Source organism: Polyodon spathula, chromosome 4 (assembly GCF_017654505.1).
Source record: "Polyodon spathula isolate WHYD16114869_AA chromosome 4, ASM1765450v1, whole genome shotgun sequence".
Lineage (NCBI taxonomy): Eukaryota > Metazoa > Chordata > Actinopteri > Acipenseriformes > Polyodontidae > Polyodon > Polyodon spathula.
In genome coordinates, this window is record NC_054537.1 from 93,544,045 (window position 1) to 93,570,076 (window position 26,032).

General features: G+C 37.2%; 2 protein-coding genes across 2 annotated transcripts in view; one reads left to right on the plus strand and one right to left on the minus strand.

The window, feature by feature from the left end:
* The window catches only part of LOC121315143 (gamma-aminobutyric acid type B receptor subunit 2-like), a 270,582-nt gene extending 261,421 nt beyond the window's left edge, over positions 1-9,161 (plus strand). The window contains exons 18-19 of the mRNA XM_041249098.1: positions 6,741-6,858; positions 8,675-9,161. Of these exons, the coding sequence (XP_041105032.1) occupies positions 6,741-6,858; positions 8,675-8,840 (284 nt within the window). The 3' untranslated portion in view covers positions 8,841-9,161. The remainder of the gene's footprint in view (positions 1-6,740; positions 6,859-8,674) is intronic.
* A 15,859-nt stretch (positions 9,162-25,020) lies between these two features.
* The window catches only part of elp2 (elongator acetyltransferase complex subunit 2), a 36,580-nt gene continuing 35,568 nt past the window's right edge, over positions 25,021-26,032 (minus strand). The window contains exon 23 of the mRNA XM_041249099.1: positions 25,021-25,788. Coding sequence (XP_041105033.1) covers positions 25,629-25,788 — 160 coding nt within the window. The 3' untranslated portion in view covers positions 25,021-25,628. The remainder of the gene's footprint in view (positions 25,789-26,032) is intronic.

The window sequence follows — 26,032 nt, forward strand, 5'->3', positions numbered from 1 at the left end:
TAGATCTTCTTTCTTTCTGTACTGTCAATTAATGTATTTGCTTGGTGTTGTCTAAAGTGATGTAGATTGAAAAACAGCTTTTTAACCACTTGTCAACAAGATAAACAGTATTGTAACTGCAGACAAAAAGCTGACTGTATCTAGGTACTACTAGCTGGACTATATAGCACTACACCCCTCACTATTACACAGCTGAGAACACTCAAACAACTGAGTGAAATTTAAGATTTTATGATTGAGTTTGACGTTATACAGTAGATTAAATAAAACAAATAAATCACTGTACTTCTTCTGGAAACCAAACATTTACAGGTGAAACAAGGAAATAAAACCAGCTTTGTTTTTCAAAACTAAAGAATCCTTCGTTCCAAGGAAAGTGATTACAGTTATGATGGAAGGCTCAGATAGAACTGTGTATTGGCATTTAATATGAGGGCTGTAATCCTGTGAAGCATTTAGTTTTCCTTAATCAAAAATTAATAATCTATCATCATTTTATTATGCCTCATCTACACTTGGACACAAATAGAGAGCTTAGTGCACTGAAGGCAATTTTAAATAAATAGAGAACCGGATCGCTGCTGGAGAGCAAAACCCCTGCTGGTGCTTTCCTGTCCAGAGCATTCCGTCTCAACAAAGTGGCACTTAAATAATTGAATACACATGCCGAAGCATGCAGTACGCACACACACATACACAAAGGCACACACGCACATGCACACAAACACATACGTGCACACGCGCAAATTATCGATTCTGGGATACCATGGCATTTCATGACCAGGAAAATCCCCATCTCTAGTCTTTTCACATGCCTATAAATAAATTACATGTTGGGGTATCACTGCATTTCTGAGATGGTGTGGCAGGCTGACGAGTGGAAAGAGGCCCAGAGACAGACTGCAGTTCAAAAAAACCTAATTATAAAAAAAAAAAAAACACAAAAATAAAGTGCACAAGGGCAAAACAAAGATCTTTAGACACAAATAAAGCAAAAACAAAACTTTCCAGGCTGGGCAATGCCTTCACTGGATTCAAAACTTTCAAACTAACATACAACCACAGCCACCAACCTGCTTCCTCAACTCCCTCCCCCAAATAAGAAGCAGAGGCCTCCTTTTATGTCAGGTGGCTGGGCGCTGATTGATCATTAATTAAACTAATCATCTAATCAACCCCAGCCACCTGAACACAATGAATTCAGGCAGGTAGGGGAATTTAACCCCATCCCTGCCAATTTCTAAAGGACAGAGCTGTGCTCTGCCACAGATGGTTTATATTAAAAGAGGAGAAAAGCAGCTGTTCAGACGTACCAAGATATTTCGAAAGTAAGGGGTCTGAGTGGGATAAGAAGAGGCAATAAATGTCCCACCCCTACTCATTTTGTTTCAAGGCTGGTGAAACAATTTTTTGACAGCCAATGTATTTTAATGGAAAACTGATGGGGTCAAAATTTGAATTGTAATCAATTTATTTAAGTTTCGTATTTCCGGTATAAATATTGAGCTATGTCAATTTGACACATATTAATTCAATGAGTTAGCTGCATGTTTTCAGTGTGGCATATATTAATTAAATTCGAGTGTTAAGCTGTGGCAATTTGACATTTTTTTGTTTCAATTGAGCTTTGCTGGTAATGTTTAATGCAGTGACATTCACAATGGCATTTTTGTTACTCACTTCCCTCATATTGTATTTGTTGTGTGTGGGTGTATGTGTATGTGTGGGTCGAAAAGATAAAGTGAGAGAAAGAGAGGCCACAACAAGGACACAGCATATCTGTCTATTGCCATATTGAAAAAACGATGACATGAAATTATCACAAAATGAATGTGTTTGTGTGTATGCTTTCCGTCCATTTTAAGGAAATCCTTACAAAAAATATTTTGGTCCTACTTTAATGCTTGCTCTGAATAGTGTGGCAGTTACAAGACATATGCAAAGACAAAAAATGCACTAGAGACTCTTTTCACTGTTCGTTCAAGGTTCGAATGTTTAATTATTATTCTTGTACAGGTAATTGTCGTGAAGAAATTCCTACAAAGGGTTAATGTTGTGTACAGTGTGCAACAACAGTACAAACTTGTATTGTCATCATTGTAAATGCATTGCTGTTTTGAAGAAGATCCTACAAACGGTTAATGTGGTGTACAGTGTGCAATAAGAATACAGATTTGTATTGTCATCATTGTAAATTAATTGCTATTGATTTGGAGTTGTGTTCACTTCTGCAGGCAGAATGTCATCAGAATGCTCAGGGTTTCTCTGGGGTTGTGACACCCTGTCGAATTGACTGATAAGACTCTCAGCGCTCTTCTGAATTATTGCCTCTGGCTGTGCCAGACTACATTTTCACAACCTTGCGAAACAAATGATTTCAGGTGATCAGATCTCGTTGATCCTCTGGGACGATGAAGAGATTTGATGTGTGCCTTACAGAATAATTATTTCCTCTAAGCAGCAATGTGCATCTTCTCAATGTAGAAAAACACTGTTGCATTAGTGATTCAACACTGCCTGTCCACCATCAGCTTCAGCTCAGAGGTGTACACCGTCACCTTCAACAGTACATTCAGCTCAGAGGTGTACTCCTTCACTTTCCACAGTACATTCAGCTCAGAGGTGTACTCCTTCACCTTCAACAGTACATTCAGCTCAGAGGTGTACTCCTTCACCTTCAACAGTACATTCAGCTCAGGTGTACTCCTTCACCTTCAACAGTACATTCAGCTCAGGTGTACTCCTTCACCTTCAACAGTACATTCAGCTCAGAGGTGTACTCCTTCACCTTCAACAGTACATTCAGCTCAGAGGTGTACTCCTTCACCTTCAACAGTACATTCAGCTCAGGTGTACTCCTTCACCTTCAACAGTACATTCATCTCAGGTGTACTCCTTCACCTTCAACAGTACATTCAGCTCAGAGGTGTACTCCTTCACTTTCCACAGTACATTCATCTCAGGTGTACTCCTTCACTTTCCACAGTACATTCAGCTCAGAGGTGTACTCCTTCACCTTCAACAGTACATTCAGCTCAGAGGTGTACTCCTTCACTTTCCACAGTACATTCAGCTCAGAGGTGTACTCCTTCACTTTCAACAGTACATTCATCTCAGGTGTACTCCTTCACCTTCAACAGTACATTCAGCTCAGAGGTGTACTCCTTCACCTTCAACAGTACATTCAGCTCAGAGGTGTACTCCTTCACCTTCAACAGTACATTCAGCTCAGGTGTACTCCTTCACCTTCAACAGTACATTCAGCTCAGAGGTGTACTCCTTCACCTTCAACAGTACATTCAGCTCAGAGGTGTACTCCTTCACCTTCAACAGTACATTCAGCTCAGGTGTACTCCTTCACCTTCAACAGTACATTCAGCTCAGAGGTGTACTCCTTCACCTTCAACAGTACATTCAGCTCAGAGGTGTACTCCTTCACCTTCAACAGTACATTCAGCTCAGAGGTGTACTCCTTCACCTTCAACAGTACATTCATCTCAGGTGTACTCCTTCACCTTCAACAGTACATTCAGCTCAGAGGTGTACTCCTTCACCTTCAACAGTACATTCAGCTCAGAGGTGTACTCCTTCACCTTCAACAGTACATTCAGCTCAGAGGTGTACTCCTTCACCTTCAACAGTACATTCAGCTCAGAGGTGTACTCCTTCACCTTCAACAGTACATTCAGCTCAGAGGTGTACTCCTTCACCTTCAACAGTACATTCAACTCAGAGGTGTACTCCTTCACTTTCCACAGTACATTCAGCTCAGAGGTGTACTCCTTCACCTTCAACAGTACATTAATCTCAGGTGTACTCCTTCACCTTCAACAGTACATTCAGCTCAGGTGTACTCCTTCACTTTCCACAGTACATTCAGCTCAGGTGTACTCCTTCACCTTCAACAGTACATTCAGCTCAGAGGTGTACTCCTTCACCTTCAACAGTACATTCATCTCAGGTGTACTCCTTCACCTTCAACAGTACATTCAGCTCAGAGGTGTACTCCTTCACCTTCAACAGTACATTCAGCTCAGGTGTACTCCTTCACCTTCAACAGTACATTCAGCTCAGAGGTGTACTCCTTCACCTTCAACAGTACATTCAGCTCAGAGGTGTACTCCTTCACCTTCAACAGTACATTCAGCTCAGAGGTGTACTCCTTCACCTTCAACAGTACATTCAGCTCAGAGGTGTACTCCTTCACCTTCAACAGTACATGATCTCTGCTCTATAGGTTGTCAAAATAAGGAGTGGAGGTGTTATTGTTTATTAATCAACAATGTTTCCTGGTTTATTTGATAGGACTATGTATTAGAGATGGGCTCCAACTCAGCATTAACATCACTTCCTTTTGCACCTGCTGTTCTATAAATATCTTATGAGCATCCAGTGCAGATCTTTACAAATATTTCACAAATTTCCAATTGTGTTCTTCATCATTTGATTTGGTTTTGCATTCACTGACGTGATTAATTTATGTTAATGATAGCACAGGAATTGTCATGATCAGTGAAAATCAAATTTTTTTATTCAGTTGTGGTAATATATATACAGTATATAATCATTAGGAATCTCAGCAGTTCTGTGGCTGTTGATTGATCTGAATGATTGCCTATAGTACCTAATTCACTAAATAACGACGCTTAATAAATGCATGTTTAAATCAGGACTGTAACTCCTATTTAAAATAACCCAGGTATAATGGAGGATGAATTCAGATTGTGAGATCAGTCCCACCAAATCCCCAGGAATGCATGTGTGAGTGAGTGTGTTTTTGGCAAACCGGTGATCTCTAGTTTCTTCTCTGAAAGAGAATTCCCTATGACGTAGATTTTTAGGACAATGATCCTGTTGTCACGACAGTGAGTATGGTACCAATACCAGATTAAATCATCAATCGAATAGCTAGTTTCTTATTTGTCCCTTGATAAACAATACGTCCAGTGATCGCCAAGAGACATATTTTACATCAGTCTTCTACGACATTGCTGTGAGCTAATTTGCCTCCTCTTCCCCATCCTCCACCTGCTTTTTGGTTTTGTCTATGGGGAGGGCAGCTAAAAGGAGTGTACTGCACATGTTTTCTAAACAGAACCTGTGATGTTTTAAAGGAGCGTACTGCACATATTTCCTAAATAAAACCTGTGATGTTTTAAAGGACCGTACTACACGTTTGCTACGACACAAGCTGCACATGTGAGCACTTTGTACTGTAGCACATGGAAGTGCATGATGTATGGAATTATTTCATTAGCTAGAACCACTTTAATGTTACAAAATGAGTTACAGATTGTTTTGAGACCTTAAATATTAGCTTTGTAACTATAACAATTGTATTGTATGTCATTGTACAGATATTGTATTATTGTATTGTACGGATATTATTGTACACATATTGAAGAAAAGTAATTGATAAATCTGGCCATTTTTTTGTCCTCTGCATTTGAATTCCTATTGTATTTGTGAGTTTGGTCTCAAAGTTTGAAATCAGATCACTATGTTGCCATAGTGGTTAATTAACAGAGCTGCTAAGTATCTCTAGTCATCTCTGTCTCAGCATGGCCAGTTTTAGCAGCAAATGGCTTCTTATCAGCACTCCCTTTATGCATGCCAAAGGATTCTATCGATCTATCGTAGGTCTGGATCTGACCCATATGCCTCTTGGTGATGTCTTTTGCTGTTTGTTTTCACATGCATAGAGACAGTATTTAACTGTATTTTTTTGTAATAAATTCTCCTAACCAAGTCCCAGATAATCTCTGTGCTGTCTGCATAACTGGATGTTTAGTAACATCCTTCAGTTCAATTTTGGACAGAGAGAAACCTTTCTAATTGGGTCTCCCCAGAATCCAGAACAAGGTTTTCCTCCTGTCTTGCTGGAGGAGTGCCGTCTCAGTCTCAGCAGCACTGTGTCCCTTTTCACCTTGAAGATCAGTTTTGACTCTAAGCGCTCAGTTTCTGAAGACAATTTATTTCCACTCCAGAAATATTGCCTGGTTACATCCCTGTTTAACTGCAGAGACCCATGTGCGCGGCTTTATTATTTCACGGCTTGTCTACTGCAATTCTTTATAGACTTGACTTTGATAAAATAAATAAACCACTGTCAAAACTACAGTTCATCCAAAGTGCTGAACCTTGTGTACAGACAAAATACAGAAACAAAATGCTCCAACACATTTGTCATAGTTTTCTTTGAACTATTCTGCCTTACTTTCCCCAAGAGAACTTGATCACATAAGACTGTTCAAGCAGTCGTTTCTCTGATAAATGCTGAGCAATGTTGCTGTGTGCATGGAACAGTTACTGTAATCATTGTATTGGTCTTCTTATTTAGATTAGTTTGCATATCTTTCTTTTGTTTCAGTCATCAACAATCACATCCTGGTTACTTTTCTAGAACTCAGAAGTTAAAAGCCTCCCAGTGATTTTGATGCATCTGGTGTTCTGTACATGAACTACAGCACAATTGAAGTTGCATCAATTCATGTTATTTCCTAAAAGTTTTCAAAGGCCTTTTGATACCACCTGATTTTAAAAGGTTCTGTGCAATTAATAAAAAAAGCACACAAAAACCATTAGTATTTCTAAGCATGTCTTAGTATGTTTGCGTAGCATTGCTTATTCTTTCTTACAGTGACTACTGTACTCATGAACTGTTGGACAGAATATGAAAATCTGACATGCCGAGTTACCCTTAGGACAGTATCTGAGCTTACAAATGTGTGTCATTGCAGACGGAGACAAATCCATCTTGAAAAACCATCATGAGCAGAAACCTCCAGCACAGTGGGGCTCCGTGGACCCTTCCAGAATGAGTACAGATCCTACAGAAGACATCAACTCACCAGAACAGTAAGTGATTCACTGTTTTGTTTATATAGATATGACCATAAAAACATTTTATTCATATCTGTTTTCTTATAATAAAAAAAAAGGCTTAGAACTGTGTCTATGCTTGTAATCCCAAATTGTACAATACAATACAGAACAAGAGTGCACTGGTATGAGGCTTGTGTGAGAGGTGAGTCTATTTAAACACAGTCTTAAAATAGACCCAGAGCAGAACATAGACATATCCAGAGTTATCCCCAGCACATTTGTTTTTGATTATATGAAGCAGTGCTGTTCAGGGCCAATGTAATAACCCACAACGGCAATCAATTCTCTGTTTAACATGCTAGTCAGACACAAGAGGTAATTTGTGCTCCTTCCTTTGGACCTGTTTTGTTATTCATTTTCTCTTTACATCTTAAGGAAATAAAGAGTTGATTAAATCCCTTATTTATTTTATTCCAATGCTATCCTTTATGCGTATGTGATCAAAATTCTGGTAATAACCAAGCAAATTACTAGATGGTGATAGAGTGAAAAAGTCTGGACAACACTAAATAAGCTACAAAAAACTGCAAGAACATTTCTTCTGCTAATGAGAAAAGCATTATCTTTTACTCCTTCAAGTACAATAGAACTAGGAGCAAACCCGTTAAACGTTAACTTTGAAACTGTTGCAAAATTGAAGATAACAAGAGGAAGTTACTGCCTCTCTCTCTCACTGCAAGTTGAACTGAACAGACTGATCCATGTACAGTATAGTACCTACTCAACACAGCTGTTTCCAGCATCAGAGTTTATTTAGAACTGAACAGACTGATCAGTGTACAGTACATTACCTATTCAATACAGCTGTTTCCAGCATCAGAGTTCATTTAGAACTGGACTGATCCATGTAGAGTACAGTACCTATTCAATACAGCTGTTTCCAGCATCAGAGTTCATTTAGAACTGGACTGATCCATGTAGAGTACAGTACCTATTCAATACAGCTGTTTCCAGCATCAGAGTTCATTTAGAACTGGACTGATCCATGTAGAGTACAGTACCTATTCAATACAGCTGTTTCCAGCATCAGCTTTCATGGAAGAACATACTGCATGCATCATGTGTGTACCGATTTATACTGCAGTGCAATGCAGGAAGAAAAAAGGATTGTGGAAATCACACAAAAAGGGGTAGGGGTGATGTTTTCCTAGTCACTAGTCTCCTAGTTTTAAAGTCTTATGGTTGTTGCCTCTCAAAGAAAGAAATGTATTTCACTTGCACTTGTATCTAACCCTGATGTAACTGTCAACACTGTTATCTGCTCTTGAACTGCTCTGATATACCAAATACTGTCCACCATGCAGAACTCAGTGGGGCTACCTTGCATAGCCAGACTAGTCAGCTCATCAACTGAAAACATGATGGCTGGGTCACTGAGGTCTTCTGTGCAGGAGAAGTTGCTCTGTTGCAGGGTGATTTTTTCCCCTGCTAGCCCAATGTAGACAGGTTTTAAACTATGAAAAACAAGTCACATTTGTGAAAAACAAACTGAGGCTTGATGTCATAGTGGTTAATGGGCTTTTCACCAATGGAAGCCTGGCTTGAAAACACCAACTTAGGTGAAGCATTGCGAAGGTAATTAAATATTTTCTTGAAATAAAACCACACCACATACTCTCAGGATTTGAGGTAGATTGATGAAGCTTTGTAGAGAAGCTTACATAACTGCCTAGAAGTATAGCCAGTTCTTTTTTTTTTCTCTCATTAACACTGAATTCACAAAGTTCAAACCACAACTGTGTCCTTCCTTAACCTGTCTGTCTGTCTGTCTTTCTGCTCCTCTCCACAGCATACAGCGCCGACTGTCCTTGCAGCTGCCGATTCTGCACCATGCCTACCTGCCTTCCATAGGAGGAGTGGATGCGAGCTGCTCCAGCCCCGCAGTGAGCCCGAGTATCAGCCCTCGGCACAGGCACGTGCAGCCGTCCTTCCGGGTCATGGTTTCCGGCCTGTGAGCCACAGCAAAGGAGGAAGAGGAGAGGCGCCCTGTTTTTTGTTGAACTTATATTGTAGTCAGCAAAAAACGAACTGTGTACATGACCCAGTACTCTCTACACGACGCACACTCCAATCACAGAGGGACTGACAGTCAAGGCGATCACCCATAAGCACTCCTGATACACAAGGTTGTGGCAACAGAGAACACAACCTTCAGCCTTTTATGTTAAAGGGTTTTTATTTTATGTTTTTCATTTGGTTTGGTCATATATTTGACCGTAAGTCAACTTGTCAAACTTGGGTATTTTACTAAACATTGGATTTTGTTATGGATGCAATAGGAGAAAGATTATTGTTATATATTCTATCTATCTATCTATCTATCTATCTATCTATCTATCTATCTATCTATCTATCTATCTATCTATCTAGATAGATAGATAGATAGATTGATAGATACACAGATATGCATTTCTGAAAACATTCCTGTCACAAATTGGAGGTTCACTCAAAGTGACTATTGATAAAGACGTTGAAAAATTGTAGTTGGCAAAAGTGTTGTTTTTTAATGTCTGAAAACCATTCGCTTCCATTTTCTCAGGGTGTCTCCAGGGGATGAGAGACCACTGAGTTCTTACCACTGGCTTTAGTCAAGGCACCCTGTATCCCTGTATCACTCGGGTCATTGTTGTGTAAACCTGGATATACAAATAGAGTCTCTTTCCAGCCCATGAATCTGACTGCAGATCCAAATGGCCAAGCAGGTCGTGGGAAAGCAAATGTACTTATCAGATTAACATACAAGAGATTGCAATTGTTTGCTGGCTACGTTATTAAAAGTTTGAAATGAGTAAACAAGGATAGACACATGGTGTGTTTTTGTTTGTTTTTAGTCACAGGGTTTACTGTTTCTAAGCGATACCTACAGGACCCAACAAGAGTATGAGGAGAGAAGTCTTCCAAGTGAAGAAATGGATACTAGCGAGGGAGACTGCTTCCTGATGCGTTCTGCAATTCAGTTATTTGAAAGTGTTTTTTTAACATTCTGGATTTTAGTCAGTTACAGTATGTGCTGCTTTCTGACTTTATTTTGGCCAGACCCTTTGTGACTTTTGATTATCCAAACACACCCCCTTGTGTAATCGCAGGGTAAGATTTAGAATCCCAAAGAAAGTGAATGGCAGAAATAGCCCACTTATTAAATTATTCTCAATAAATACACTCTTGTCACCCAGTTACAGTTACAAAACTTTAATTTATTTTTTGTTACAAGGTTTGGATAGTGATTTTTGTTTCTGCCTCTAAATGCTGTTTTACATCAGTCAACCTTTTACAGTTATGAAAACAAGTGTAATTCCCATTTAAACACATATCTTTCGCCACCACTGGTGTCTAGACTTCTGTTTAGGAAGAGATGTCTTTGACTCATATCTGTACTGTGAGACTGGCTGTGGTTACACCTTTTATTCGGATGGCCGATTACACTGCAGGACAGTTACATGTTTTGTGCACTTTAATGGCAACATTCTTCATTTATTGGAACTTTCTGGTTGTTCTTAACATTGACAGAAATCCGCTCAGAAAAATACCTGCATTGTACTGTTTAAAAGGTTGTGTCAGAAAATATTGTTAATACCGTATATAGGTATGCTTGATACAGCGCCCAGTCTCGACTGTCCGCACGTATTTATATCAGCGCCCAGGTTTACTGAAACCTCAGGAAGCAAGCAAAGTGTTTTCTTAGCCAAAGTGTTCTCTAAAATTGACTTAGCCACCCGACACAATATGAACCAATAAATAAATAAATATGTATGTATGTAAATCAACACAATAGGAGAAAAGCAATAGGTAAGTGCATGTTAATAGATTATAATAATAAAGTAGCTGTCAAACTAAATTAACACAGCACCCCTACACACGTTAAAAAAGTCAAAGCAGCTCCAGATTAATTCTGAATACATGTACAGGAACAATATTCAAGACATGTACATTATTTAACAGAATGGTATAAAACAACTCACCAGAATGGAAAGCACCTAATTGCTCAATGGCTTGTGTCTGGTTCAGGGTTTTTTCAGGAGCTCGAACAATTTCCAACTTTTTGCAGCAAGAGAAACAGCGGCGCATTTCTCCGTTTGTTTACATGCCATTTTGTACCAAGCGGTGCGCTCGTGGAAATCAGAATACAAAACGAAGCAATGAAATGACGGCGGTTCTGGAAAGACTGAATAAACCAGTAAGTGTTCCACAAGCTTAAAATACAAAATAATGAGTTAATGAAAAGTTCTATAAAAAAAAAAATGGTTCACTACAACCAGAAAATGGTACATGGAAGGGCATGTAAGCTGATCTAGGAGGAACTGCTAATAAAGATGAACATTTAGAGTCTGGATTTATTTTAATTTGTTTTAGTTTTATGTTGTTGCTTAATATAGAAAGCACAATCTCAGTGGTTGGATCGTCAAGCGTATTATTATATAAAACCTGTTGTGTCGCAATATATTCCTGCATTGTGGAAAACGTATCGCACTGGCTTGTTACACTGTGCTAGAAAGTAGACTAGGGCATTCATATAACATGGAGATAAAAGGAATAAAGTATACTTAGGAAAAGGCAGCTGAGTGGTTTGCTGAATCTTGAGATATTGAAAATGCATCAGGACAACTAGACTTATTGGCAATAATGTTTGAGTCCTGACAACAGAGCCAGCGATATTTTAAAGTGTCTTATTCCATAAAGTCTTTTTCTTATTACTAACCATACTGTACATCTCAATTCCTTTGATGGAAAAAACCTTTAGAATGCAAAAATTCAAGACATTTATTAATTTGTAATGAATTGAACATATTAAATAATGTTTTGTAGATAACAAATAAAAAGCTTACCAAACTTGCCAGGACACAAAAACAGTAATTTCACAAGGTTATGCAGACCAACATTATGCTATATATATATATATATATATCTTATCTTCTAAGCCTTGAACACAAAGCAATGACTGCATAAGGCTTTGACTGTGTACCCTTTAATGAGATATGGGCTGGGACCAAATCAAAACTTTGACAACCCGCTAATCGCACTTAACAAATCTGTATTTAATAGTGTTTTCTTTTTATGAGTAGAAGAAATAAGATACTTATAAAAAAAAGACAACGCTATTAAATACAGTTTTGTTAAATGTGATTAGCGGGTTGTCAAAGTTTTGATTTGGTCCAGGCCATGGCCTGTATGAGATCTAAAGACCTTGGACTTTTCAAACATAAATTCAGCTATTCACTCAAAGCCTGGTAAATTATGAGCGCAGGAGGCAACTGGGCTTACTCTTATGACCCCCAATGCTCAAAGTGCTACTTGCAACACAAATTTATATACAATATCTGTATCTATATATTGTATAGTAGAGAGATTGTGCCATCAGATAGATATTTACCGTAATCACAGCTAAAAATACTTTCATGATTAGATCAGTATGGGTCTCTCTCATCGTACAGTCTGCTGATGTCGTGTGCCACCATGTAAAGCACTGCAACTATTCACACAAAGGTTATTGGGCATAGAATGGTGTTTTCAGAATCTACACATTGCATTTATTCATGTGACTTGTTGGGACCACAAACTGAGGAAACTTAAAATGTGACCTAACAGTATAGTGTATTTTCTGAACAGTTAACTGTAGAGATATTAAATTTACTCTTAGAGATTTATAAAGTGTCTTATTTTGTTCCTTTTAAAACATACGTGTATGGGTTGTCAGGTGGCAGCTTAAAAAAGATAATTTCCGGCTTTAGTAAACATTGGAAACTGCAAGTTATTCCAGTTTATTAGCAGATCCCAAAATTTGATGGGTAATTTTTATAGATCCACCACCCCCGGCCCCCACCCCAACAACAACGAATTAGTTTTGTTATTCAAAAATACTTAAGTATTGTATATATTTCAACTTTAAAAATAAAAACATTTTTTACCATGCATTGATGTCTTTAAAAAGAGTGCAATCAGAGTGTATTAGAATATGGCAAATATTTTCTTAAACTGTTTTATTTTTTTCACTAGTAAATAAATATGATGTGCAGGTCTTATGTTAATTATTTGAAGGACACTGAGTGTGGAGCTGGGTCAAGCGTTGAGAAAGAAACCGCAGCGAGACTAAGACAGTGGTGTGCTAGCCTGCAGTACAATGCATTCTTATAACCCAGCTCTCTCAAACTGCATACCCTGTGTACTGTAGAACTGTTTGTGTTCACTGTAAAAAAAAAAAAAAACATGAAATTGTGCTATTAACAGAGACCTTCATAGGGTGAAAATATATATGCATGCATATATATATATATATATATATATATATATATATATATATATATATATATATATACATATACATACACAAACAACACACACACACACACACACACACACCGTGAATATTTTGCTACTTGAGACAGTTCATCCTGAAAGTAGCAAGCGTTTAATGACAGTGTGTATAACATGGTATACTAAAAGTCAGAGAAACAGCCACAATTTGTGTTAGTTTAAAAATGTTTGGGTTTTTTTTTGTTTGTTTTATGTACGGTTTAAACTGTGAGGTATAAATATAGATAATGTAACCCTGACATCGGTTTCAATGTATTTGACTGAGCAATTGCTTGAGATACACTGCGAGTTATCAATTCAAATTCACATTTTTGAGTCTACTTAGCTCAACGTAGCAGGAGGTTGTTTTGTTTTTAAAGGTGATTTCATCTCTTAAAAGGAAGAGGACTATAATTGTATATAATGTATACAACACATTTGCTGTAGAAATACTATTCTAAGATAGCAAGACAAAAAAACACTGCAGAAGTATAGGACTGTTGGAGGGGAGTGTGTGTGTGTCTGTAAACTGTCTGTGAATACTGGCTGTGTGCAGTTTATTAAGTTTATACCATGCAGTACATTATCTGTCTTAATGATACTGTAGTAATCTGTCAAGTATTGGAACTAATCTTCTTTTTAAAACTTTCTGCAAACAAAGAGTATCCCCACAGAATAATAATACTCTTAGTTATTCAATGTTTCCATTCATTTATACTGCAGCAAAAAAATAAATAAATAAATAAAATAATGTAAATCTATAAAGATGCTGTGCCCCAATGGTGTTTTCAAAACAATGATAGTGCACAAAAAATGCTTAATAAACAAAGATGGGAACTTGTCAGAATATAAAAATAAAATAAAAAAAAAAAAACACAATAAAATAACATGTCTGTTATCAAACATTTTCTTGTACGCTTATACTGCATGAGATCAATTTTTTTCATAAATTGTCGCAAAAATCTGTTTTTATGAATAAAATACTGAAAAAGATACTGTGTTTGCCTTTCTTTTGTCTGCTTAACCTTCAGGGAGTATGAACATGGTCACAGCAACAGCTGTGCGCAACCTGGCAGACGGTGGGTGTCAAGATTCTAATTTAATGTTATCCCAATTCCCAACCAAGGGAATGGGGACCATATTGAGTAAGCACTGCATTAACACTTCTAACAGTAGCTACAATACCTCACCCCAGCAGTCCTTGAATCTTGATGCCCATTGTCCAGTAAACATGCCAGGCAACATTGGTTAATGCTATGTGTCATTTCCAGTATGATTTTAGAGATGGCAATACATTGTTAGTTTACAGAAACCCAATGCATGCAGCAGAGTGAAAGAGTCCATAAGCTTATAGGCAAGACAGAGAACTTCTTGCATTTGTTTACCCCAAACGCTTAAATCTGGGACCTTTTTCCTTTTGTTATGTTTCTTTAGGCTTCAGTTTCTTATTTTATATCGAAGCGTCATAAAAACATCTGAAGGGCAATATTTGCAGAATTACAGCTACATTTAGACTTGCTGTTAGCAAAATTAAATAAGTTATCATAATAACATAGTTAAAGAGGAAATTGGTAGATGGTAGTTAAAAATGTTAAAAAAAAAAAATGGCAAAGTACCCTGTCCTCAAATGATAACAATGGTGTGATGTAGTGCCCGCCGGCCTGCCCCCTATAATTTGTGTTATTATAATTTTTTACTGTTTTCATTATGATTTTCATTATTTGTGATTGTGTTATTGTTTTTTGGATGAGCAGGGAGGGGGTTAAACTCCTCCCTGCCAAATACATGAAAATGTGGCTGGAACCTTAACTGGCTAATTGTTAATTATTGATTCAATGGGCTCCAGCCACAGACTATAAAAAGCCAAGAAGAATCCTTTGTTGGGTTTGGGTTTGGGTTTGGGTTTTTGGGGTTTTGGGTTTGAAAAGTGGAGTAATTGGTGTTTTGTTTGGTAACCTTTTGTTTTGTCATGAATTAACCTAAAACATGTCTTCCCTTGTACAAGGTGCAATCACCTTTTTTGAGTGAAAGATGTATGCTGCAGAGATAGATGGTCTTTGATGGAAACAGTACTTTATTTGAAGTCTTCCCACTGATGATGGGGATGGGAATGTTGAGATGGAAGCCCTGATAACAAGATTGAAGTTTTTGCAGGTATCAGGTTTTTAAAGACACACCTGTGGTGGCTTTGACAGACTCACTGAGAGCAGAAACTGACCCAAGACTGTGACAGCTACTGGATGCAGGATGATCTTTGGGATGTAAATTGATTTGTGAAACTGCATGTGTGTTAAAATGTTGTAATAACTGTACTGTGCTTTAAAGAATATAAAGCCAGCAGAAATACTAAATAAATTGTTAAAACACACTGTTCATACAAAACGTTATAATATGCTCAGTATTAACCTATAGTTAGAACATTGTTTATCCTGTTTATTCTGTTATAACAATACAAATATTAATGTATCTTTGTAAGTGAGTAAAAAGGGAGCTAGGCTGGGGTAACACTAACCAAGAAACACCTGTGAAATGAGCAAGGCTTGTCTTTGTCTGATCTACTGCCGTCAAGGCTCAGAAACTTGAGCAGAAATTCAGACATGAGCATCAAGTTTCTTATTTAAAGACATCAGCATGATTTGAAAGTAGTCTTTAAGCTCAACACATGTATTCTAGAATAATTCAAACAGAATATAAGTGTAAATGTTTTATTATAAAAGAAGAATTGAAAGAGTTTGAAACTAATAGAATATAGTGCAGAAATTAACTTAAAGTAAAAACTTCAGTCAAAAAGGAAATATCTTTTTTGCAACTAATGCAAATTTTAATGTTTGGGAGTTTGAAATCTAAGGTTTCTATAATGAGTGATCTTTTACATCCTCCTGGTACAGGAAAGGGGAGTCAGTGGCTAACTATATTTGGCTTCATTAAATCATAGAAATTAATGAAGACCTGTTAAAAACAAGTGAGGGGGAGTAATAGCACAGGACCGTGTTATGCCATACATCTGAGAAAATGCTTACAGAAGACTCTTCTATTAATGATGGATGACCTCGATGGAAAAGCAGGTGGTTCGGAATTTGCCTGAACATGATTTTTGTAAAACAGAGAGCGGTCATGTTTAGTTTAAAGCATTGAATAGCTAAAATGGGACTGTTATATTTTGACTGTTCTTGATAGACTGGATTTAAGTGAAAATAATTGGATATATAATTGCAGACTTTAGAAGTTTGATATGAACCTTCTGCCACCCTCTATCCCATATGTTTTAGTTAATTGTTAAACCACATCTATACGTGTAATAAAGCCAACTTACTAAAGAGGATGTCTTTTGATGTTAAATGGGAAATATATTTTAATTGAGGATTGGAATAATTAAACCAAAGTAGGTGTTATATATTAAACAAATCTTTCTATATGTATTCTTCATATACTTGCACTGTATTCACGTGCATGCTGTGTTCAGGAACTCCCTGGTACCAAAACAGAAGAACAACAGTTCACCTTACATATATTGAAGATGTAGGATAGGTGGACTAGGGGATGATGGCTAATTAATCTTATAGAAGGAGTTACCGGGTGTTTTGAAAATGATATTCACTTGAATGACAAGAGCTGTTAAGATGTATGAATGTATGAGGCTTCTGACATAAAAAGTGAAGTAAAAACTGAAGTAAAATCTTAGTCAAGTGTCACTCAACTTGCTAACTACAAGCTGATGTGATCCATGCTCTGAAGATCTCTGATCAGGCTGATTGCTGTTGGTGTCATATTTAGAAGTCTTTGCCTTTGAAGACAATTTCTGTCCTTACATTATATTCCACACTTCCATATATATTTTGGAAGGTAAGAACGATTTTGAATCTATATCTTTTATATTGATGCATCACTATAAGGTATAGGATTTCATGTTTTAGTTATATATATATATATATATATATATATATATATATATATATATATATATATATATATATATATATATATATATATATATATATATATATATATATGTTCTAGGATTTTGCGCTGGGTGTTTTTAGCTATATGCACGCATAGCTTAAGGGCAAAACATGTTATAACCATAAACGTATTGAAGTGTTAATGCTATTATACCTGTTAAGGCACTGGACGTCCCAGATTGCCTGTCAGTTGGGATTTGACGTAGTCTGTAACCATTTTTAAGCATTTAACAAACTGAAGGAGTACAGATATTACACTGATTCGTTAAAACTTAAAATCAAACAAGTCTGTGATTTTATTGATTATTGAAATTCATCTGGATACGTTGCAAGCTCAGTGCACGAGCGATCCACTTGCAGCAGTCCGAAACATCTCTATGCCCTCCTGAACGATCCACTTGCAGCAGTCCGAAACATCTCTATGCCCTCCTGAACGATCCACTTGCAGCAGTCCGAAACATCTCTATGCCCTCCTGAACGATCCACTTGCAGCAGTCCGAAACATCTCTATGCCCTCCTGAACGATCCACTTGCAGCAGTCCGAAACATCTCTATGCCCTCCTGAACGATCCACTTGCAGCAGTCCGAAACATCTCTATGCCCTCCTGAACGTCTCCCCCGAGATTAAGAGTGTGCTTAGTGTGAGTGTGTGTGTGTGTATATATATATATATATATATATGTGGCAGAGCAGGGCTCTGCCCTTGGAAACACTGGCAGGGATGGAGTTAAATTCTCCTCCCTGCCCAGGTTGATTGCCCCAGGTGGGAGCAATCAACTAATGTAATTAATCAATTATCATTTAGCCACCTGGCATAAAAGGAGGCCTCAGCCTCCCAGTAGAGAGGAGGGAGCTGAGGAAGCGTGTTGGTGTTGGTGTTGGTGTTCCAGTGAAGGTATTGCCCAGCCTGGAAACCTTGTTTTTGTAAGTTTGTTTTCGTATTGGGTTTTTGTTTGTGTTTATATCCCTTTATTTTGCCATTGTGCACTTTTATTTTGTGTTATTTATAATAAAATTTGTATTTTTTCTCTGGGCCTCTATCCACTTGCCAGCCTGCCACTTTATTTATTTTATTTATATTTTTTTTTATATATATATATATATATATATATATATATATATATATATATATATATATATATATATATATATATAGAGAGAGAGAGAGAGAGAGAGAGAGAGAGAGTACGTGCAAATCTGACAGTTTGGCCTTGTGCCTTTTTTATTTTGTGTTTTTGTAAATAGAAGTAGTTTGTTTCACTGCATTTTCTTGACTTGGAGTCTTCCCTCTGCAGCTATCCTGCCACAAATGGCCATTAATGGGTTAAAAACAACACCATTTCATTTTGGCATTTTCCAATACTTTGCATACCATCATACTCATCCTCAATTTCAAAGGTTCAAGTTATGTAAGAGTATGCTACTGCCATTGTGGTATTATAACATGATAAAAAAAGAGTAGTAGCTTAAACGAAACTTCCCCTTTCATTGTTGGGGCTAAAGACATGTGTTTTTTATGTTGATAGTGCCATAGCCATGTTCTATTCTGGCTTTAAACAGATCTTACACACTTGCTGGTCAAACAACTCAGAGTGGCATGATATCGAAGCCCCACTGTGTAGCCCCCACTGCATTGTTCTAGTGAATATTGTCCAATTGACGATGGTGCGATTTGGCCGCTGTTGCTTGTAACAATACATACCACACATCAGCGGTTTCAGTCCAGCATGACCCTCTTGCCACAGAGCTCTGTTTTCTGTAACCATTGCTATATCAGGAATGCAACCACAGCATTGCACTACAAGCCCATACATGGGCTCCCGCTGTTATTCCCCTGGTGAAGTCAGCGAGATCCTTTTGCTGTCCTGCGCTTGTTGCCGAATAGATGCATAGAGGTCACACATTTGAACACATTGCAGGCAAGGGTATTTTTCCCCATCATACTTAAATTCCGTATTTTAAAGGAAAATAATGAAAAGAACTTTGTTTCTAAAAAGTAGTTTGTTCTCTCTATTCCACCTCAAAACAGGCAATAATAAAAAGCTGCTAGGCAAAACAAAATGTATCAAAGTCCTGGTTTGTGGTAAAAGGGCTAACGTAAGCATTAAGCCTCAAGTGCTTAATCTTTAAAAGCTAATATGCATTATGAATGACCTTTACTAGAAACGTAAGATAAACACCAGCTGCTGTGACAAGGTATAACTTTATCAGCAGGTACAGTTCTGCCACAGCTTTTGCAAGGTCAGTCATTTGGAAGTTGCTCCAGAGGGTTGCAAGCCTTTGGCTTCAAACTCAATTTACAAAAATGTATCCAAATACTTTAAAAAGCAATCTTGCTCTCTAACACACATTCTATTGGAAAGCAGAATAAATGAAGACCTTTAAAACCTTGTTTGTCACCGAGATATAGTCTATTGTGGATAGTGTTGACATGTTGTAATTACTACTACAAACCTCTTTGACTCATTATGTGACACATTTGTTATAAATCAGTGTTGAATATGAAGGCTTTTTTAAAAATGTATTTATTCATTTTTAAATTTAAAGAAAATGCACACACTTGTTTTTAAGAGTCATAAGTCATTAATCTAAATCACCATAAAACCCTCTGTCATTTAAAAGCTTAGAAGTTGGAGAATATTATTGTCAAACTGTTTACAGAATTCAGAAAATGGTAAAATGTAAAAAGGTAAGAAATTGTCAGAAAAAAAGTGAAAGAAGTTTCTTTAAAAAAAAAAAAAAAGTTACCCCCTAACATTATATCCCTCTAATATACTATCTCAGGTCCCAATGATGGTGCTCTAGATAAAGGAATGTCCCCACAGGAGATACAGCAGGAATCTGTCTCCATATGAAGAGTTTTCCAAAAATAAGACCATAAAACAGAATGAGCTTGACCTCTTGAGGTCAAATAAGTAAATAAAATAAATAAATACATACATAGCATATAACAAATATACATGCAAAATAGATTTCAACAAACATGCATATATATATATATATATATATATATATATATATATATATATATATATATATATATATATATATAACACACACACACGCACACATCACTATAGGCTCACAATTTAGTTTTATTTTATGTTGTGTGCCAGAATTCCAAACCTGGTGCTGTGGAAAGTGAATTGTTCCCATAAGGTATGCAGTGCTAGATCTCCACTTGCCTTCTTGACTCGTCCTGCTGTTAGTGACCAGAACCCTTACTGCACAATCAGCAGACAGAGAATAAGTGTTCAACCCAGTGCTTAAATAGGGAGGTTAATTGAGAGATTGGCTTGACTAACCTGCTCCCCGTATAACACATAATTGTTACAAATAAAATGCATACTGATGCTGGTAATGTGAGGGAGTGGGTAGAAAACAGCTGAAGGTGCTGATTCATTATATACAGTATGAAGGTTTGCACTCAGTTCAGAAAGTGATGTCTATCAGACATGCCAGGTTGTTTTAAGGTATATTATGAAGGCAAGTTCACGATTTTTAGGTGTCCTCATACGTGTATTTTTTTATGTGAACGTGATGTAATAACACCTTGATATTTAAAATCAGCAATTATTTTGTTAATTGGCCTCTGTTCTCATTTTTTCCAGTCATAATACAAAGCTATAGCAATACTGTATTGGTGATTCGGATCTGGAAACAACAGCTTTTTTATGACTTATAAACCTTACAATCTCAGAAAACCCTGTCTTCCAATGTGTATCAGCCAATGAGATCAATTAGATAAGTTTTGGATCCATGCCATTATTCATTATCCAGTTAACAACCTCATCTAAGTAGGCAGTCATTTGATTTTTTGATGGTAGTATCATGCACATACATTATCAAGGGGGCACACTTGGTACCTTGGAGAAGCCTCCATAACCAGCCTTGTTACTCCTCACTACAGGATCATATACCCCAGACCAACTTGCTGTGTTCTCCTTCATATACATAAACACATTAATACTTGTGGAATAACAACTTTTAACTGAAATACTTCTTACCCAATCAAAATGTGACATTTAATTTATTTGTAACTACACTATATAAGCATTGAGGCTTTGATAGTTTTACAGGTATGTAAGCCTGGCAGAGGGAAGAGTGAAGAGTGAGCTTTGGAGCTGTGTGAGAGAACCTGCTGTTTTTTTTGTTGTTTTTTTTTTTTTAATTACTGAGTCAGACACAGACTATTAGATTTGTGTTACCTGACTGTTTATGAAACCCTTTTATTTATCCTGTGTTCGCTATTGTTTATTGCATTTCAGTAGCGGCTTGTCTTTTTTTAACAGGTGAGGCACAAATCACAAAATAGTTATTACCAACCCACCTACTTAACGTACTAAAAGTAAATTTACTTTGTTCAGCTGACTGCATGTATGCCTCCATTTAAATGCATTCAAATGATAGACTGCAGTCGCTGTGTAAAATATAGCCCCATTTTGCAGATACAAGTTTTTATAATCAATTCGCAAATCAGAAACTTAAAACCACGTAGTATTTAGTTCTACAAGTCATGATTATGCGCACCAGCATTTGCTACAAACGCACAAATACAATATCACAAAATCATTCATTCAAAACGAACAAGGCAACTTGTCATGTCTTGGCAAGAAATTGACAGTGTTACTCCATTAAAAAAGATATAACCTTGTCTTATTTAGTTGAAAGAAGGAAACATGGCCAACACTAGTTTGTTCACAGCGCTGCCTTCCATTTTGTGTTACTGGTGTTATTCTGCCATCCTTAACAATTGAACGTCTCTAATTTTGGGATCTTTCTGTAAAACATACTTTCCTCAGGTCACATATAATATCACATTCAACTAAAACCATTATTGAACAAATTAAAATCGCACAAATTCTAATTGTTCCAAATCCAGTAGGTGCCTCATCAAGCTGTGGTTACCATAGCAATGCCTTCAGAAAGGCACGCCCCAGTGTGGTGACTTGCCATGGTAGCAAGCAGCTTTGTGAGACGCTAAAGGTTTGTGCATTACGTGGCAGCGCTACATTGTTCCAGCTCTCTGGTGCTGGCTTTCGCTAATGGTGAAAGCGAGTTGAGACTTTTAAATAATGTCACTAGCGCTTCTGATGACTTAAATGTACTTACTATGCTGAAATGTGCTTATATTTCTCAATTAAATAATACGAACATGCAAAATGTTTTTTTAGCTTTTGGGAATTATTGGTGAGGCCATGCCCCACTACTACCACTTGCATTTATTTTATTGACCTGCTCGTTTTTGTAAAACAAACCCTGCATTTGACACCAGAATACTTGCCTGGATTGCTTCCTTTACCTCCACGTTACAATATCAATTTAAAATTGTGTTGCAACATACTTAATGCCAATTTTAATTATCAACTCAGCATCAAGCATTGCAAACTTACCAACAACAGTCAGTTGTAGTTTTTTGCAATATGCATTGTAACCAGATTGGATACATTCATCTCCTTCTCTGAGACAGTGACTGATTTTTAATAACGTCTTGCTGTTTAGCTAATTGATCAGCTTTCTTCTGGAAAAACTCATGTCAGCAATTTCATAACTAGTGCTAAAAAAAATAAATAAATAAATTTGCAACCTTAACCCTTAGCGATCCATTTATTCAGCGCTTCTTAGGTGCATCAGGCCCAATTTATTTTCACGCATGGCGTTTAAAATATTTTTTTTGTACTATTTTGCAATATGCAGTAACTGTTTTCATTTAGATCCAACAGCTGTATTCAAAAACGATATATTCCACTACGTGTGTCATGCTAACCCCATTATTACAACAATAATAACGTCTCTATCAGTTTCTATTTCAGTGTTAGTGCCAGTCAATGAGGGATCTACTGTAGAACTGATGCCCATTATCGCTTACGCACATGGGCTTTAGTATGACAGAATCCATATCAACTTTATTATTTAGTCATTAAGCGACTTAGAGACTAGGGTGTGCATCTCCACTGCTGCTGCAGTCACTTACAATAGGACCTTGGTTCTACGTCTCAGTTACCATGTAACTGGGAATAAGGCAGACAGGCAGGGCACACATGGTGCTTTACAGACTGTCAATCTGTACCCCCCCCCCCCCCCCCCCCCCCCACTCCTCAATTTACTTTTGCGAGATTACAAAACTCCAGGGCCCCTTGAAAGTTAGCTTCTCTGAATCTCATTACAGTGGGGAAATTGGATTGTGTCTCATGCATACTGAAAGAACCAGTTTAAACTAACATGTATTGACATGCAGCAGCTGTTTGTAAATCTTAAAAAGCTTGACTCCCACCTCTGCTAGGTCATACTGTGCAGAAAAGCAGTTACATTGTGACGAAAATAGATGTCGATGTCACTGAAGGACCTAATCATGTAATAAAGTGAATTCATACAGTATATTTTACAAACCTAGAGAGTAGGCTCACGCCGATCAACAAGTACAAACGAATATTTGAAACGAGCATGACAATCAAGTAATTCACAAGTAATTTTGTTATTACTTGTATTCTGGAAAAAATATGTAATAAAATACATTGAAATCATGTCTTGGTTACAATAGGGCATTCTTGTTTGAGAGCAGAGCTGCAGTAATCATATTCCCAACAATATACTTTCTAAACAAACATTACCTAAATACTTCTGACTATTTTTTTGTTAACAAGCACCTCTCCATCACAATAAGACAGTGTCTGTGTTAAAGTATCGGGTATGGTTTCCAAGTACGAGTAGTGGGCTGTCTGTACACCCCGATTTGAGATTTGTTTCATAATTACAGTATACTCTTATGAAAAGACAAAAACTACATTTCTTTCATTTATATTTATTTTTTATTCATGAGCGGTTACTTTTATAAAAACTTGTAATACTTTATTACCATACAAATCCTTTCCGCATTTTGAGTGAACACTCGTAAACATGTTGATAAAAAAAATCTAATGATGGAACAAACTGGTAAAAGATTGTATAAACAAGGTCTATGCATTATAGTTTTATTTGTGCAATCCAATTTACCAGTGAATTACTGGTTTGCACTGTGTGAATGTAGAGTACACCAAATAAATTATCCTCAGTCAAGTGGGGTGTGTTTGTCAGTTTCAAAGTTTTCTCCAAATACAGGAAATTAAGGGTCTGAGAGTGAGGTATAAATCTTTTAAAATAATAAAGAAATAAAGATTGCTGCATAATCTCTTCACTGACATTAAATGTAACACAGTTCCAGGCTTTACAATTAAACCTCTGTCAAACGACTGTACCTCAAGCAAATAGGGTATGACAAAAAGTAGCTTGAGAATCACTATCACAAGGGGAATAAAGGTCTCCTTGTGTTCTCACTTTACTGTTGTATCAAACAGCCCATTGGCAACCTGTGCTTTAATCTTCAAATCCTGTTATCAAAGCATCCGTATCCAAAGAGATTCATTTTAAAAACATTTGAAAACTTCAAGGGGTTATTTAATACTTCTTCTAGTACTATGCTTTCATGTGTCACTCATCTGTATACTTGATACAAAAGTGACCTAAAAAGTGGTGCATTTTCTGCGGTGTTTTTTTTTTTTTTTTTTTTTTTTTTTTTTTAAACAGAATAACATTGGAACACAAGAGTACCCTCGATTTACACACAAATGACCCTAACCAGCTTTCATTTTGAAATGGCAATGAACAGTGTAGCGGTTTGCTTTTAAAGTAGTTGTAACTAACAAAATAATTAATCAATCTTTTACACTTCCACTAGCAAGGGAAGCTAGCACATTGACATGCTTTCAGCTAGTAGTCAGTAAGGGAAGCTAGCACATTACTGGCTGAAAGCATGTCAGTCAGTAAGGGAAGCTAGCACATTACTGGCTGAAAGCATGTCCTTCAGTAAGGGAAGCAGCTGAAAGGTTATTGGCAGGAAAGAACCCATTAAAAAGGGTGGGGTCAGTTTCACTCTCCAGGAGAAATGACCACGCAAGGGCAACATTATCTGAAAGCAACAATATCAAACAAAGGTTTTGTTAACTGAGTAGCGCACCAGATATGATGATTATTATTTTATACATGTTTACAATAATGTGTGTTTCTTTCAAACCTGGACAACTGAGCAAATACAATGAATATAAGTCCACCACAAGTAAGATTTATGGAATTATTTTGTCACAGTCAAGATACATAATTATTTGAAGAAACATTCATGTAATAACTTACTCAACTGCTACTTTTTATTTACCCATTTGACAAGGTGGTTGAGTTATTACATCTACATGAGTAATCATGTGTCAGTATCAAGACACAGTTTTTCAGCATTAGCTGGTGTCAAGACGCCACGGGGTAAAGACACTCTGTGGATACCAAATCACCCTTATCGTTCATGTGTAAACTGGAGCACAAGATAAACAGTTTAAGGCAGTCTGATTAGTGTCACATTACCCACCCCTTGTATTCCAGTGAATCCATTGGACAAGCACCTCTATTTGTGCTAGTGATCAGAAGCACTAAACAACATGCTAAGAGAGGTAGGTAGTGCCATCTGTTAAGCTAAAGAGACAGTCTGTTAACATTAAATATCTTCATGCAGTGGTCGGCTCCTGCACTGGCCAGCTGTATCCACGCACTGTCCCCGCCGTCATCTCCGTGGCCTGCTCTGCCCACACGCGGTCTCCAGCACAGGCGCTTGATTGCGAGGGCATGGCACTGGCTGTAGCAAAGGGCAGTCAAGGAAAAAACAGAAACATATAAAAAAATAAAAAAAAAACAGCAGTGCACCACATACAGGAACCATGTCTCCAGACAAAAGCTGTCTACAGGAACCATGACTCCAGACACAAGCGGTCTACAGGAACCATGACTCCAGACACTAAAGGTCTACAACAAACCATGTCTCCAGACACAAGCGGTCTACAAACCATGTCTCCAGACACAAGCGGTACACAGGAACTATG